The following is a 12,878-nucleotide window of genomic DNA, read 5'->3' on the forward strand; positions in this document are numbered from 1 at the left end:
GAAAAAAAAATCAAGAAATTAATCTAGGTTAGTACTGCACACTAGTAGCAAGAACTGCACATAATAACGTGGTGGTTGGTCTAATTTGGACTCTCCTGATCAGCGCTCGCGTTCTCCAAAAGAACAGTACGTCTGTCTCTCTCTTTGAACACACGCGAGAGAGATTCTTGAAGCAAATACAATTCGATGCAATACACCAGCATGCTTTCTTGCTGATTAGTGAAGAGTGATTAATGAGGCAAATTGGAGACAGACGGCCGGGGGTATATGCTCTGCCTGCAGAAGCGAGAGAGAAGAAGCGTCCAATACCAAAGAGTCCTAGCACACCGTTTTCTAGCTTCCCTTCCTTCGATGAAATATACTATGTCGGTGCATTCATATAAACAAATTTCAGAATGTACGCTTTGGTCGCGGAATCTTGGCTTTCAGGAATGCATGCTCACCACATCACATGCGTTCTCGTAAAGCCGCTTAATCCTCCCCATCTGTACTGCTTTACTTGCTTCTGCTACTGACTACTAGCTATTGTTGTTATCAGGCGCATGCTTGAGCTAGTTGCATCTCCAGCAAATGAACCGATCATCTAGTGTGATGTTACATGTGTACTCCGTATATTATTTATTACCTACCTTGCCATGCTTAAGCAGCTACTGCTGCTTGGATAACAAATTTGCTGTGCCATTTCATGTCAAAAAGGATATTTACTACTCTGCCCAATGCAGAAACTTGCAAATCCCTGTCAATTCCTGCTGTAAGGTTGCAGTTCTTAGGGGCTGGTGTGTTCAGAATATCTGAGTTTTTTGTTTTTTCCATCGAAGTAATTCATTAAAAGCTGGCTAGTAATTATTGTTCTTAAGTGACACGCATGGAATAGGTAACAGCAATAGCAAAGTTTTGGTACCACCGAAGTTATTTTTTCCAGCAAGGAAAGACAGGCACAGCACGACCAACCAAGAACACATTTAACCGAGAAATTTAACCAGCATGGTGATTCAGTAAGGACAAACGGTAGTCAATGCATCATGTCACCACCAAGTACTAGGAGATGCGTGCTAAATATTTCCCAATAATTTGCAATTCATCCGAATAAATGATCGACACGATTTCTGCAGTACATCATAATGCCAAGAGATCTCTGCATGTCAATTCTGACACACATCAAAGTTCAAAGAGAGTCAATGCCGGGATGACATAATGACATTGATCTAGACGATGCACTTGGTCATTGTGCAGTGAAGAGGAGCTCCTTGACATATGCAAGAACCTTAGGAACATCAACAGTCCAAGCAACCGAAATCGGTGAGTAACCAGTCCACGGGTTGTCTGAATTCCACCTGCACACACGAATTCAACAGTGAAGCAAATTATCAGTTTGCGGTTCTTCAGACCCTCTGAAGAAACAGACGTCAACAATCTCCGCATCCGCTTACTTCTTCAGTCCCAGGTCCATGGAAGTATGGCCAGTGCAGATGCCCTGGGTCTCAACCCTCACCACGCCCTTCTTGAACGTGAAGTACTCGGGGTGAACTAGCGCAGTGAAGCTCACAGGATCATGCAGGAAAAGAGCTGATGAAATTATGCAATTGTGAGCGGAAATATTTCCCTGTGTCTGAACATCCATCAAGGAGAAGAGACATGGTTTCGGGTGCGTACCATCGACTCCGTAAGAGTGGACATGCCAGTCTCTGTAGAATTTGCAGATGTCACATAGAAATTGTGCGTGCTTCCCTTTTGAGTTCTTTAGCTCCAACATATCCTTGTCTGCAATTGTTAGTAAATACTAGTAATTTCATGTCACGTGGTGGTCGTTTAAAAAAAAACGCAACATGGTGAATTGAGTTGGTTATTGAGTATTACTGTCAAGTTCTAACTGAAGGTGCAATGTTGAAATGAAAGGCTGATCATGAACCTGTGAAGTAGACTTGAGTTGTTATGTTGAGGCCAACAACGTAGATATCTGCCCCACAAGTGAAAACTATGTCAGCTGCTTCTGGGTCGCTATGGATCTGTGGAGATCAGAGGAAGTAAAGATTCGTCAGTTGAAAGCTTGCTTCTCACCGGAACTCAGAGTTTGCTGATAAAAGAAACTAATTGATACTGCCCTTGCACTACAAATTCTTGAGTTTCGAAACAGATCTACATGCAATCATCTTACAGCGAAGTAATGCATGAAAGGTAGATGCATATCTTTTTTTTTTCTTGTGCTTTTTTTTTTGAATTGGAAAGGTTTGGTAATTACAAATGTCATAGACTATAAGAAACTATTGAATTGAAGCTAGTGGATAAACTTCAGAAATGCTAGAGCACAAAAACGCAGAAACAAAGCACCATTGTAGACCAAGCGAAGTTGAATACAGAAGCAGATTAGGGTAATACTAATAAAACTTAAATTTGGAGTTGCTTTGGGGGGTTTTTCATCATAATTTATTTTTCAGTCGTCGCATTTATACCGCTAAGAACATGTCTATAAAAGTTTTGCCCACAAATTATTTCTAAAATCATTAATAAGCGGTTTCGGTTATGCTTATTAGAAGCAAAACGATGAGGCATAAAATTACTGTACATTTGCTTCAGCTGAAGGGGTGGCATTCCCAGCTGCAAAGAAAGCTCCACCCAGCACAACAATCCTCTTAACCTTGCTTGCAAAGGAGGAGTCCCTCTTCATGGCCTAAGAAAGAATAAAGGAAAAGTGGGCACAGCCTGAAACAAGGTTTGGTCCTAGAAATTAAGAGGCGTCAGAGAAATGGCATACTCCTCCTACATACCAATGCGACGTTGGTGAGAGGGCCCAAGGCAAGCACAGAGACCTCCCCTGGAGACTCTGATACCTTATTAACCAGAAACTCTGCAGCCGATTGCTCAACTTTATTGGTGATAGGGTCAGGAAGGGATGTGTTACCAAGGCCATCCGATCCATGAACGAAGTCAGCGACGTGTGGCTTCCCTCCCTGCAACACAAAGATTGGCTTTATTTATTCGGCATTCCACTAGATACCTGAACAAAGACCTCAACTTTAGGAAAAAGGTGATGAATTCTGAATATTCGCAAACTGTGAGACCAGAGCTTCAGCAAGTGCTCTGAAGATCTGCACATGTGACTTTTTCTTCGAAAGGGGGACTTTACATGTAACAGGCACATAAATAGAAGCCCCGAAAGATGTAAATGCATGAAAGGTTCGAGCTTGACTAGAATGATTCGGTCAATAAAAGCTTTTGATGATGATATGGCAGTAACTGCACAATTAAACGAGTTCTTTCTGAGACTACTACGCATTGATAACTGGCTGATTCCAGGAGAAGAGTTCATGTGAATGGAAGTAGATAGTAATCCACTGACAAAAACATGATTGAAATAACAGAATGAACAAATAGTAGTAGCAAATTAGCAATTATAGAAGAATTATTGGATTTACCTTGAGAGGCTCAGCGCTGCCCTCTGCTACCGGCACGTCAGAACGGCCTGCTCTCTCGCACTGTCCGTAAATTATAAAGTCAGCAATGGAATGGAATGGAATGGTAGTAGTGAATTGATTAAGGGAAGCAAGCAAAGAAAGGGGTTTGCCAGTATGAGGGCGTTGCGAGTGGCGTAGGAGGTGGTACAGTTGCCGAAGATGGTGGTGAGGCCGACGACGTGGACGCCGGGAGCTTCGAACGCCATCATAATCGCCACGCTGTCGTCTGGAATCAGGACCGACCAAGATCTGAGGATGAAGCTAGGAAACGAACGGATCTAGGAGAGGATGGGTGGATCGATGAGATGGAGGCTAGTACCGATGCCGGGATCCGTGTCGATGATGACCTTCTCCGGCGGGATGAGATGGCCGTTGGTGGCCTCCATCGAGCCCTGATCCATGGATTGACCGGTCCCTCCCTCGGTCTACGTGTGGATGAGGGGATTAATTTTGTTGATGAACGGATGCAAGAAGGTGGCGGAAGGACGGTGGCGCTGACTGTCCGATCTACGGTAGTTGCTCGCTGTCGTCGTCTCTACCTAACGTACGTTACGCCCCGTCTCAGCAATGAACAAACGTCACTCGTGCCCTTTGGTTGGTGCACATGGGATTGGGATTCGGATTGGGATTCGGATTGGATCTGATCCGAGTGGAGAACTGATCGATGTGTCTAATATCTTTCCGCTTAAAATTTTTATAATCTAGATTATTGAGTCAGATTACTATAAATTAGATTGTTATAATCTGTAGTAGAATAACCTGTGAGTTTTTTTATTTCTAGATTCTTAGAGTCTAGATTATTGGGTTTGCAAGTCTAAAAAAGGAGTGAAGTGACATGGTAGGTAATTTTTTACCTAATAATCTAGAAAAAGTTCACCTAAATGAGCTTATCATATTATAATAATAAGTTGGGCTCCAGATTATAATAAACTACTTTAATAAGTTGTCTGTTTCTTTCAGCTTACCCTCAATAATCTGGATTATAATAATCTTAAACTGAAAGAAACAGGGCCTCAATTTAGAGAGATCAATAGTTATAAACTGCCATGCACAATTAGGGATTATAGATCCCAAATGCATATACATGTGCGCCATATCAATCAGCTGTTCTGCTAGGATAAACTCATCCATGTCAAAATTTTACACAAATTTTAACGACGAGCTGCCTTTACACCACCTAGAGTGTATCTTCACTATTTAACTCGCATCAATTTGGAATGGTAATGCTAGCTTTAAGTTCTACCCCAAAAATGGTTCATCCTTCTCTCTCATTCATTCTTGATGGCATCAATTGGAACCAATCTTAGCCATTGCTCTAATGGGCAAAGAACATATTTGGTATAGCTCTAGCTGTATCTCTAATTCTTTCAAACCTAAAGTCCAACCAAATGGTTTTAGACCCACTCTAAATAAAAGCGGAACAGCTACAAGGATAAAAGAAATGAACTAGCAGAGCTAGGTTTGAGAGGCTTCCTAGCTCAAAGTGATGTATTTTAATAGAAAACAAAATTATTATGCATATAACCCTGTTGTTGTTGAACAACAGTTGCAGTGCAAATCAACAATCATTCCTTTCATCGATCTATAGTTGCATACTTCTAGTCATACATAAGTCGTATAACGGGGTTATATGCATAGCAATACTCATTAGAAAACTAGGTCATAATAAAATTATGGGGCAGATAAGAAGGTTCGAAATTAATTTCCGTCTCCTACAATACGTACACTTAGGTACAATATTTTAATTGCAGTAGGAATAGAGTTAGTGTGTGGTTTAGCGAATCTTTTGTGGAGTCTTTGGGCAGGCATGGATTTTTGTAAAACCAAATCATGACGTAGACACAAAGTTAAGTAAGGATTAATCATTCCTTCCTTCGTATAAAGGGCGGAATATACATATAAATATTTATAGAATTAACTTGTTTATATATTAGGGGCAGGTATATTCGTGAGTTCACATTTCCCTTGGGTGCAGGGCCCAATTACAAAGGCTACCCTCTCCCTATATATGGGCCGGGCCAGCGCGAGGCCGTACACGTACTCAGGTGTTAGTCCAAAATGACCCCAGAGCATGGTGGGGGTAATAGCGTAATTTCGCGTGGCAGGGGAGCAAGAGCACGCGATGCGACCAATCTCCTCCTCCTCCTCCAGATCACCTCACCAGATTCTTTTTCGGACCCAAAATCCCAAACCAGCAAAACAAAGGAAAGACGATTTCAAGCGTCGTCTAAGGAATCGATAGGAGCTCCTCCCCTCTCTAGTGCCTTTGTCTCCTCCTCTTCCTCCCTCTACATCTTGCAAAATCCAATCCAAACCAAACCCTAGCCTGCTCCACTTCCAGATCTCTCTCCCTCGCATGGCCGCACGACCTCCCGCCCCTGCCCCCACCCCCACCCCCACCCCCATCTAGCCCCACGCCAGATCGCCCAGCTCCGCCCCGCCCCCCCGGCCATGGAGGGCCCCCCGCCTCCGCCGCCGCCCGACTCATGGGAGACCGCCGACCTCGACGAGCCCATGAGCCGCCTCCTCCTCTCCTCCACCCGCCGCGTCAACTCCTCGCCCGACCTCGCCGACGACGACCCGCCCCACGATTCGGTTGACCAGCTCGATCAGTTCCTCCGGGAGGCGCTCGAGAAGCCACGGGAGCGCCTCTCTGGTATAAATAATTTCGAATCCCCCCCCCCCCCACCCCCTATATCCCTGCATGCCCTGCTGCTAGCTGGCTATCCTGATTCTACAAGCACAAGACACCCCTTTTTGTTCACAACAGTACTTGTTATACATGTGCCTGTTTCGACCTGTATTGTCTGCTGGACCGCATGTACAGATGCGCCGAGCCGACTTGTGATGCCTACAATGCTAACACTTGTCATGCTCTGTTGCAATGCTCAACTGTTCATCTTTGATTTTCATGGTTCCTGGCCCATAATATGTTGCACACTGTCTTTCTATTTCATAGTAGGTTTACCCACAAAGAAAATGTAATTTCTAGGAGTTATGGAATATCGCATGGAAAACGATGGCATAAAATTTTGTACCACTTCTCTCCTCTGGCATCAGACATGCAAGCCAAACTGTGCCAATTGCCTACTCATCACTTATCGGTCTCTGTAAAGTTCAATTGGCTTTTCCTGCAATTTCCTTAACTGGTTATTTATTCTGTTTTTCCTATTATGCTTGCAATCTTATGCTCTTGACTCAGTAGTACATTGGCGGATGCATAATATTGTTATCTTCATGACCAGTTGACCACCCTTCAAACTAGAAGTTGTAAGTTGAGCAATGCTTCATGGCTTGTACCTTACAGCAGTCTCCTCTTATTGCAGTGCTAAGGATGGAGCAAGACATTTTGAAGTTCATTCATGACCCTAGGCAGACACAGTTTGAATTCCATGGTCTTCCAACTTCTTACCTGCGTCTCGCTGCGCATCGGCTGGCACAGCATTATTTCCTCCAGTCAATTGCTCTACAAGATAACGGCCTTCCTGATGGATCTGGTTCTCGTATCATCCTTCGTAAAACATCATCCGAGTGCCGGTTGCCTGCTGTGCGCCTATCAGACATTCCAGTTAATCTGCCACAAGACGAGAGCAACTCTGTAGCCAAAGTGGCTATCAAGCAAAGGCCTCAGAAGCACTACCATGGCAATTCCAGTGCAGGTGCTCACTCTTCTAGAGCCAACCTCCAGAAAAGTGTCGAAGAAAGAAAGGAAGAATACAATAAGGCACGTGCTCGGATATTTAATAACAGTACCAGAAGCAATGCTGCTGATGGTAGATCAGGTGACGAAGTTGCTTTGCCAAACACTCTCCATAGGTCCAGTTCCTTGGAGTTAAGCTCAGGCAACAGGCTAGGTGAAGGGCCTGAAATTACCCTTGAAAGGAGTTTGACTAATACGTCGTCTAGCAGCAGGTCAAATAGAAACAAGGCTGAGAAGGATCCTGCAATTAATAGAAACAGGCAAAACAACAGGGTGGCAATCTTTCGAGACCGTGAGTCAGATCGCAAGGATCCTGATTATGACAGAAGCTATGACAGGTCTGTATAAGTAAATACACGTTTCCTTTTAGCTATATTTAGCTATAGAGTATTTTTGCCATTTTACTGGATAATATCTTCTTTTTATTGATGAACCATTTAGTAATCTCAATTCGTGACTTCCCATTGACACTTACCCTAAATTATCAAAGTAGCAGGCAGGTTCTATCTAGGCAATCATCTATATAAGCATTTCATTATTATGACTATTAGATTGTTAATTTATATTCAAATTCTACGAGAAGCTACAAGTAAAACACATCAACAGGGCTAAAGTAGGTTGCCACGTGATAATATATGAAAGGTAGAGGGATGGGGACGAACTTTCAAGTTTCCAAAATGTAACTCTAGAAAAACTACCTGTCAACCTTTCACTCATTATGAATGACTTTACAGGTATATGCAAAGATTTGATCCTGGATTTGGATTTAACGGAGGTTCATACACTATTCAACCTTTGTATGCCCCTGCTGTTAACTACAACACTGAGTTCCCTCAACTTGGGTCACACGGATCTCCAGTTCCTGTTGAACAGCAGCCTCAGCCAATAGCACAGCATATTCCTGGGCCCTGGTCACCGGCTCAATCGCCTAATGCGATTGGGTACAGACCTCCAGACGGTGCCATGCCACCACCTTACAGTCCTGGTCATGCTGGCGCTCCCATTAGGTCATCTATTTTCATGCATACTCCACAACAATATGCTTTGCCTTCACGGCCAGGAGTCACATATGTACATCCACAGGAACCCATGCGACCATTCGCACAGGTTTGTACGCCTACTTTAGGTCCTTGTTGCTTTTCTCATTGGTAATGTTGATTTGATGTACTACAAGAGCATCAGTCTACTATTGTAGAGGTGTGATAAGGTTGTTCATAGCTCAATTCCATAGTGGCTTCATGTGCTGCTGACTACCTGCAATAGTTCTTTACATTCGCTGGAGATAAAAATGTTTTACTTGTTATGTTTATTTGAAATAGGATCTAGTTTTTCCTAAGATATACTTTTGTAACCTAAGACATATGGTTTTATGATGTATATACACACGTTGTACATACAACTTCTGCAGTGATATTAAATTTCTATGGAAATTTATAGTGTGAAGTGTGAATTAACTTCTTTATTTTTGTTTCACACAACTGTGACATTCTTCTTTTTTCTTTCTGCAGACTCACCAACAACAACCTGAAGCTAGTTTGCGCTTAGCCCGGCCCCGATGAGGGGCCTGGGCATGCCTGCACCATGCCAGCGTGCTCCCAACATGTATATTGGATGTCATACCCGATTCATTTCTTGCTGGCAGATGGTAGCAGGCATAAAAGAGCCGAGAAGCACAGGTCTGAGCTAATCAGTCTACCCAATCTTGTCAGGATCTGTGGTTCTTGGTGTTGTTGCATCTTGCACATTGAGGTGCAGGTTAGGCACCTTATTCCTTCTGGAAGTGCGGTCTCTTGCATGGATCACGAGTCCAATGCATAGAAGAAAGTGAAAATGCAGGGCAGAACAGTCATGGCTGGCATTGATCGGTGCTGTGCTGCTGTTCTTGGCAGTTTGGTTTTGAGATCAAGGAGGGACACATCACCCCCCTGAAGTCAAGCACGCTGTGTGGGTGATGATGGATGAGAAGAGAATCGGTACATCTAATGTATGGATATTTGTTGAGGACATGGTTAGTTCAATTCCTGCTGCTATGTCTTTGCTTATCACCTTAGTTATCTTTCTCACTGAAGTTTTCCTGGACTATTTGCAGCTGCTCGGTCGCACAAGGCACTTCCCTTGTTGGTTGCTGAAGCTTGGCCTTCCCCCTGAAGTGGCGTCAGATTGACTGGAGCGAAAATGCACCGCTGTAGTCCTCAGAGTGACTCTAAGCCCCTCGCTGAGGCATAGTCACATATGTCTGTTGTAGATCATTACCGTTGTAGTTAATAGTTGAGTAATCCAACCTGTTCCCAAGTATGTAACTCTAGGAAGTTAAAACACTATACTAAGCTCGATTGGACTGGCAATTGTACTAGTAAGTTAAAACTATATGCGTGGGTTGCTCGTATTTGTCGCATGGATTGGGGTGTCGCAGTTACTGCTTGTTCAGTCAGCTGCGTAACTTCAACCCATATTGGTGTATGACATTAAAGATGCTATTACTACATCTTTACCAAGCTGTTTTTATGTTAGGCCCCTTATGTTCTGTATGGAAATGATGCCATCATCCATGTGTGCAGACTGAAGCGAACAAGCAGAAGAGTCAAAGGTAAAGCGACCAAGGGAGGGAAGGGAAGCGATGCCGTCATGATAGCGAATCTCATGGCCGGGGCCTAACCTTTGGCCATCATTTCCCTTCCATGGCCTCCCCTCCAGAATCCAACCAACAAATCTGCTGCTGCTGCTCATGATGCCTTGCATTAATAGGGGCGCCTCACTCCGTGTCCGAGGCCGGATCAAATGAAATTCATCATGAGCTGCTCGCGTTGCCTTGTGTCAATTGTATAGCCTCCTTCCTTTTTGCATCTACTATAAATGAATGCCTTGTGCTGTTGCTTCAATCTTCACATCGTCGCCTCCCAGGGAGAGTGAGGTTTGGTTCTTAACTCTGCTGCTCTCTCTTGCATATGCTCTGCTCTGGTGGTTTTCTTTGTTTGATAATCCTCCCTGTGAATCAGTAAGAAGGGGACTTGAGGATCGGAGATGGAGAAGGAGAACTCGGAGCTTGTGCTGCAGAACTGCTACATCATGGAGCAGAACCAGAGGCTGAAGAAGGCGGCAGAGCTGCTGCACAAGGAGAGACTGAGGCTTCTCTCCGAGCTCCAGGCGCAGCTCCTGTCCAGTTCCAACCAGCAAAGCCATGCTGCCGTCCACGTCCACGGACATGGAGATGATGACGACAACGACAAGCTCACCACCGGTGGCTGTGCCTCTTCCAACTCCAACTAGTGCATGTCATTGCTTTATAAGCAACTCATAACACATGCAATATTTGTGTGTGTGTGTTTTGTTTTTCTTTTGCGAGGTGCTACATCTTTTATTGTTGTGTTCTAATGGTTCAGTGGTTAGGACTAATATATATGCTAAGCGCATCGTGCAATGCACACTCGCACTTGCTCTTCAAAGAGTTGTGGACGCCAACGAGGAATTTGGATCCTCTGGTTTACTTCTCTCTGATGTGGCTCGCTGACACATGGATTCTAAGCTGGTCCATATATCGGTGAATCGAAGTCATATTGAGGCAAGTCAGAGGGACTGGTTCTGGCTATGGCTATGAGACGACGAGACGAGAATAAATTCAGCACAATGTTCATGCACTTTGCAATGTAATCTGTGTGGCTTCTCATCACTTTGCCAGTGTGAAACTTAAAACTGCCTTCAATTTATGCGTGTTGCTGGGAAATCCCAATTACTTTATTATTTTCTTTTTTTTCCTTAAAAAAACGAGCATTTTGGGCGTTGGCCAGCCCAGCCCAGCCCAGCCCAGTGGATTGGATTGGGCACTAGAAGGCCATGTGTGTAGCCAACCTAACCGAGACTCGCGGCCGATGTCTCCACTACTCCGCCCTCTCCGCCGCGACGCACCCGTCTTCTTCGCCGCCGGCCAGCCCTCCCGTGCTACCTCTCGATGCGTTGCTCACGGGAGGAGTCTCATCTCTGCCTCTGCCTCTGCCTCTGCCTCCTACGGCGGCGTCGCCCGCGGATACTGCATCTACTCCGGCGGCGGCGGCCGCAGCAAGCAGGTGCATCTCTTCTCCTGATTCACTGCCTGGCTACCTTGCGGTTGGACCTACCGGTTAGATTAATCTTGAGTTGCGTCATGTATTAAATTTAGGCGGGGATTGGCTTGCTGAACCCCTTATCTAAGGTCAGATAATGTCACCTAGAGGTCTTGTGTGATGTGCGATGCCGAATTTGTCATGGGGGGAATTTGCATTCAGGCATTCATCATGATGATTGTTAATGTGGTAATCTCACATGGTCATAGACATTGACATTTACATTTACATGTAGTCATGTAGAGTTGATGTAGTAATCCTATCAGCACTAACCTGATTGCTGTGAAGTTGTACACTAATAGTATTAAATAATTCTCTTAGACTTAGTCTTTTGATGACACACAGGCAGACATTACTGGAATGAAATCAACATAATTATCTGCCGTTTGCTTGTGTGAAATCCAAAATTACTCTCATTACTTAAAAGTTGACATAGTAACAAAATACGACAATAACCACTGGCAACATTCTTCCTCACAGGACGAAGCTAGGAAAGCAGTGCAAAGTAACTTAGGGCAGAAGAAGCCCCAGTTTGAGAAATGGGGTGTGCAAACTGAAAGCAGGCGGCAAACGGTCTGTCTTGCAGCCGGTGGTGGAGGATGGTCTGGAGGAGGCGGTGGTTGGTTTAGATGGTTCAGCAGTGGAGGTTTCTGGGATGCTGCAAAGCAAACTCTTCTTACTGTCGTCGGTATCATCGCAGTGGTAAAAGACAATATCCTCTGCACCTTTTGTTTGTGGATGAATGAATTGTCAACCTAGATGTATTCATAACTATTGTACAATTTTCTTTGCAGTTTTTCCTGATCGCCAACTTCAATGTATTAGTAGCAGCCATTGTAAATTCACTTCTAGCTGTCCTGCGGCAAATTCGGCGTGCACTGTCCTTCATTGCTCACTGTGTTGCTCAGGGCTTACCATCCTCAGCTCCTGAACGACCACCGGCTTCTCTAGACAGTGGCAATCAAGCTGCAGTGGTTGTGAAAGATAGAGTTGGAAACTCAGCGAAAGAAAGAGTACTAAGGAAATGGGGAATGGACTGAGGTACTTAACTATAGCACCGATATGATGTACCTGTCTTATGAGCCACATTACTGTTCATCAGGCCTGTGTTGAGCGCTTTGCGACCACCACAACCCTAATATGATGTGTTTCACAAGAAGAAACAAATAAAAGTTTTGATTGAAAGTATGGCTCTGTGTTGTGTAATTTCACTTTCTTTTCTACTGCTAACTGGTTAACTGAGGTGAGGCATCGCTCAAAATAACTTGTTAAAGAGCAACCAGAATGACTTGTTCAAGCGATGATATCATTCGCAACCCAGTATTTTTCTTGATTTCTTTTGACGGGCACAGTGTAAGCATATGTTTTTTTTGCCTTTATTTAATTATTAATTTTTACCGTTCCGGTATGGGCCACATAGTTAAATATTCGTAGGATTGAACACAATGTACAGTTCAAAAGAGGGGGGAGTTGTAAATTCCGACCCATCCCTGACAGAGCTATACAACGATAACAGCCGCTGCATCGTCGCCTTACCCCAACCTCAACCATTCCAAGGTTCCAAGGGCAATTGCAATACAGATTTTGCATGGAAACTGATTTCAACCAAACTCATTTCCGTGCTTTATA

At 44.2% G+C, this 12,878-nt stretch overlaps 4 protein-coding genes across 4 annotated transcripts in view; 2 read left to right on the forward strand and 2 right to left on the reverse strand.

Annotated features, from left to right (window-relative positions):
• Positions 1-1,048: 1,048 nt before the first annotated feature.
• LOC102706681 (probable uridine nucleosidase 2) lies at positions 1,049-3,970 on the reverse strand. The gene is made up of 9 exons (XM_006660931.3): positions 3,772-3,970; positions 3,563-3,678; positions 3,414-3,473; positions 2,766-2,948; positions 2,564-2,668; positions 1,910-2,006; positions 1,654-1,761; positions 1,431-1,566; positions 1,049-1,334 (listed from the first exon to the last, which is right to left on the reverse strand). Exons 1-9 carry the CDS (start codon positions 3,851-3,853, stop codon positions 1,223-1,225), a joined length of 999 nt encoding a protein of 332 aa, XP_006660994.2. The 5' UTR covers positions 3,854-3,970; the 3' UTR covers positions 1,049-1,222.
• Positions 3,971-5,621: 1,651 nt separating this feature from the next.
• On the forward strand, positions 5,622-9,509 carry LOC102717465 (R3H domain-containing protein 1-like). Its single transcript, XM_006661502.3, has 5 exons — positions 5,622-6,108; positions 6,779-7,490; positions 7,887-8,259; positions 8,661-9,160; positions 9,242-9,509. The coding sequence occupies exons 1-4, from the start codon at positions 5,904-5,906 to the stop codon at positions 8,709-8,711; spliced, it is 1,341 nt and encodes a 446-aa protein (XP_006661565.3). The 5' UTR covers positions 5,622-5,903; the 3' UTR covers positions 8,712-9,160; positions 9,242-9,509.
• A 1,500-nt stretch (positions 9,510-11,009) lies between these two features.
• LOC107304926 lies at positions 11,010-12,455 on the forward strand. Its single transcript, XM_015841033.1, has 3 exons — positions 11,010-11,213; positions 11,730-11,951; positions 12,044-12,455. The coding sequence occupies exons 1-3, from the start codon at positions 11,019-11,021 to the stop codon at positions 12,287-12,289; spliced, it is 663 nt and encodes a 220-aa protein (XP_015696519.1). The 5' UTR covers positions 11,010-11,018; the 3' UTR covers positions 12,290-12,455.
• Positions 12,456-12,821: 366 nt separating this feature from the next.
• The window catches only part of LOC102717740 (DNA polymerase epsilon subunit 3-like), a 1,666-nt gene continuing 1,609 nt past the window's right edge, over positions 12,822-12,878 (reverse strand). Inside the window, exon 3 of the mRNA XM_006661503.3 lies at positions 12,822-12,878. This exon is cut by the window's right edge and continues 361 nt beyond it. The gene's annotated coding sequence lies outside the window, so the exon portion shown is untranslated.

Source organism: Oryza brachyantha, chromosome 9 (assembly GCF_000231095.2).
Source record: "Oryza brachyantha chromosome 9, ObraRS2, whole genome shotgun sequence".
Classification (NCBI taxonomy): domain Eukaryota; kingdom Viridiplantae; phylum Streptophyta; class Magnoliopsida; order Poales; family Poaceae; genus Oryza; species Oryza brachyantha.

Excerpts from the sequence above, each read along its gene's own strand:
- LOC102717465 (XM_006661502.3), top strand. The coding sequence starts at position 5,904 with ATGGAGGGCCCCCCGCCTCCGCCGCCGCCCGACTCATGGGAGACCGCC. Across the intron at positions 7,491-7,886 it reads TATGACAGAAGCTATGACAG|GTATATGCAAAGATTTGATC; the intron begins GTCTGTATAAGT and ends ATGACTTTACAG. Across the intron at positions 8,260-8,660 it reads CCATGCGACCATTCGCACAG|ACTCACCAACAACAACCTGA; the intron begins GTTTGTACGCCT and ends TTCTTTCTGCAG.
- LOC107304926 (XM_015841033.1), top strand. The coding sequence starts at position 11,019 with ATGTCTCCACTACTCCGCCCTCTCCGCCGCGACGCACCCGTCTTCTTC. Across the intron at positions 11,214-11,729 it reads GCGGCGGCCGCAGCAAGCAG|GACGAAGCTAGGAAAGCAGT; the intron begins GTGCATCTCTTC and ends TCTTCCTCACAG. Across the intron at positions 11,952-12,043 it reads TCGTCGGTATCATCGCAGTG|TTTTTCCTGATCGCCAACTT; the intron begins GTAAAAGACAAT and ends TTTTCTTTGCAG.
- LOC102706681 (XM_006660931.3), bottom strand. The coding sequence starts at position 3,853 with ATGGATCAGGGCTCGATGGAGGCCACCAACGGCCATCTCATCCCGCCG. Across the intron at positions 3,679-3,771 it reads CGACACGGATCCCGGCATCG|ACGACAGCGTGGCGATTATG; the intron begins GTACTAGCCTCC and ends TCCTGATTCCAG. Across the intron at positions 1,335-1,430 it reads ATGGACCTGGGACTGAAGAA|GTGGAATTCAGACAACCCGT; the intron begins GTAAGCGGATGC and ends TCGTGTGTGCAG.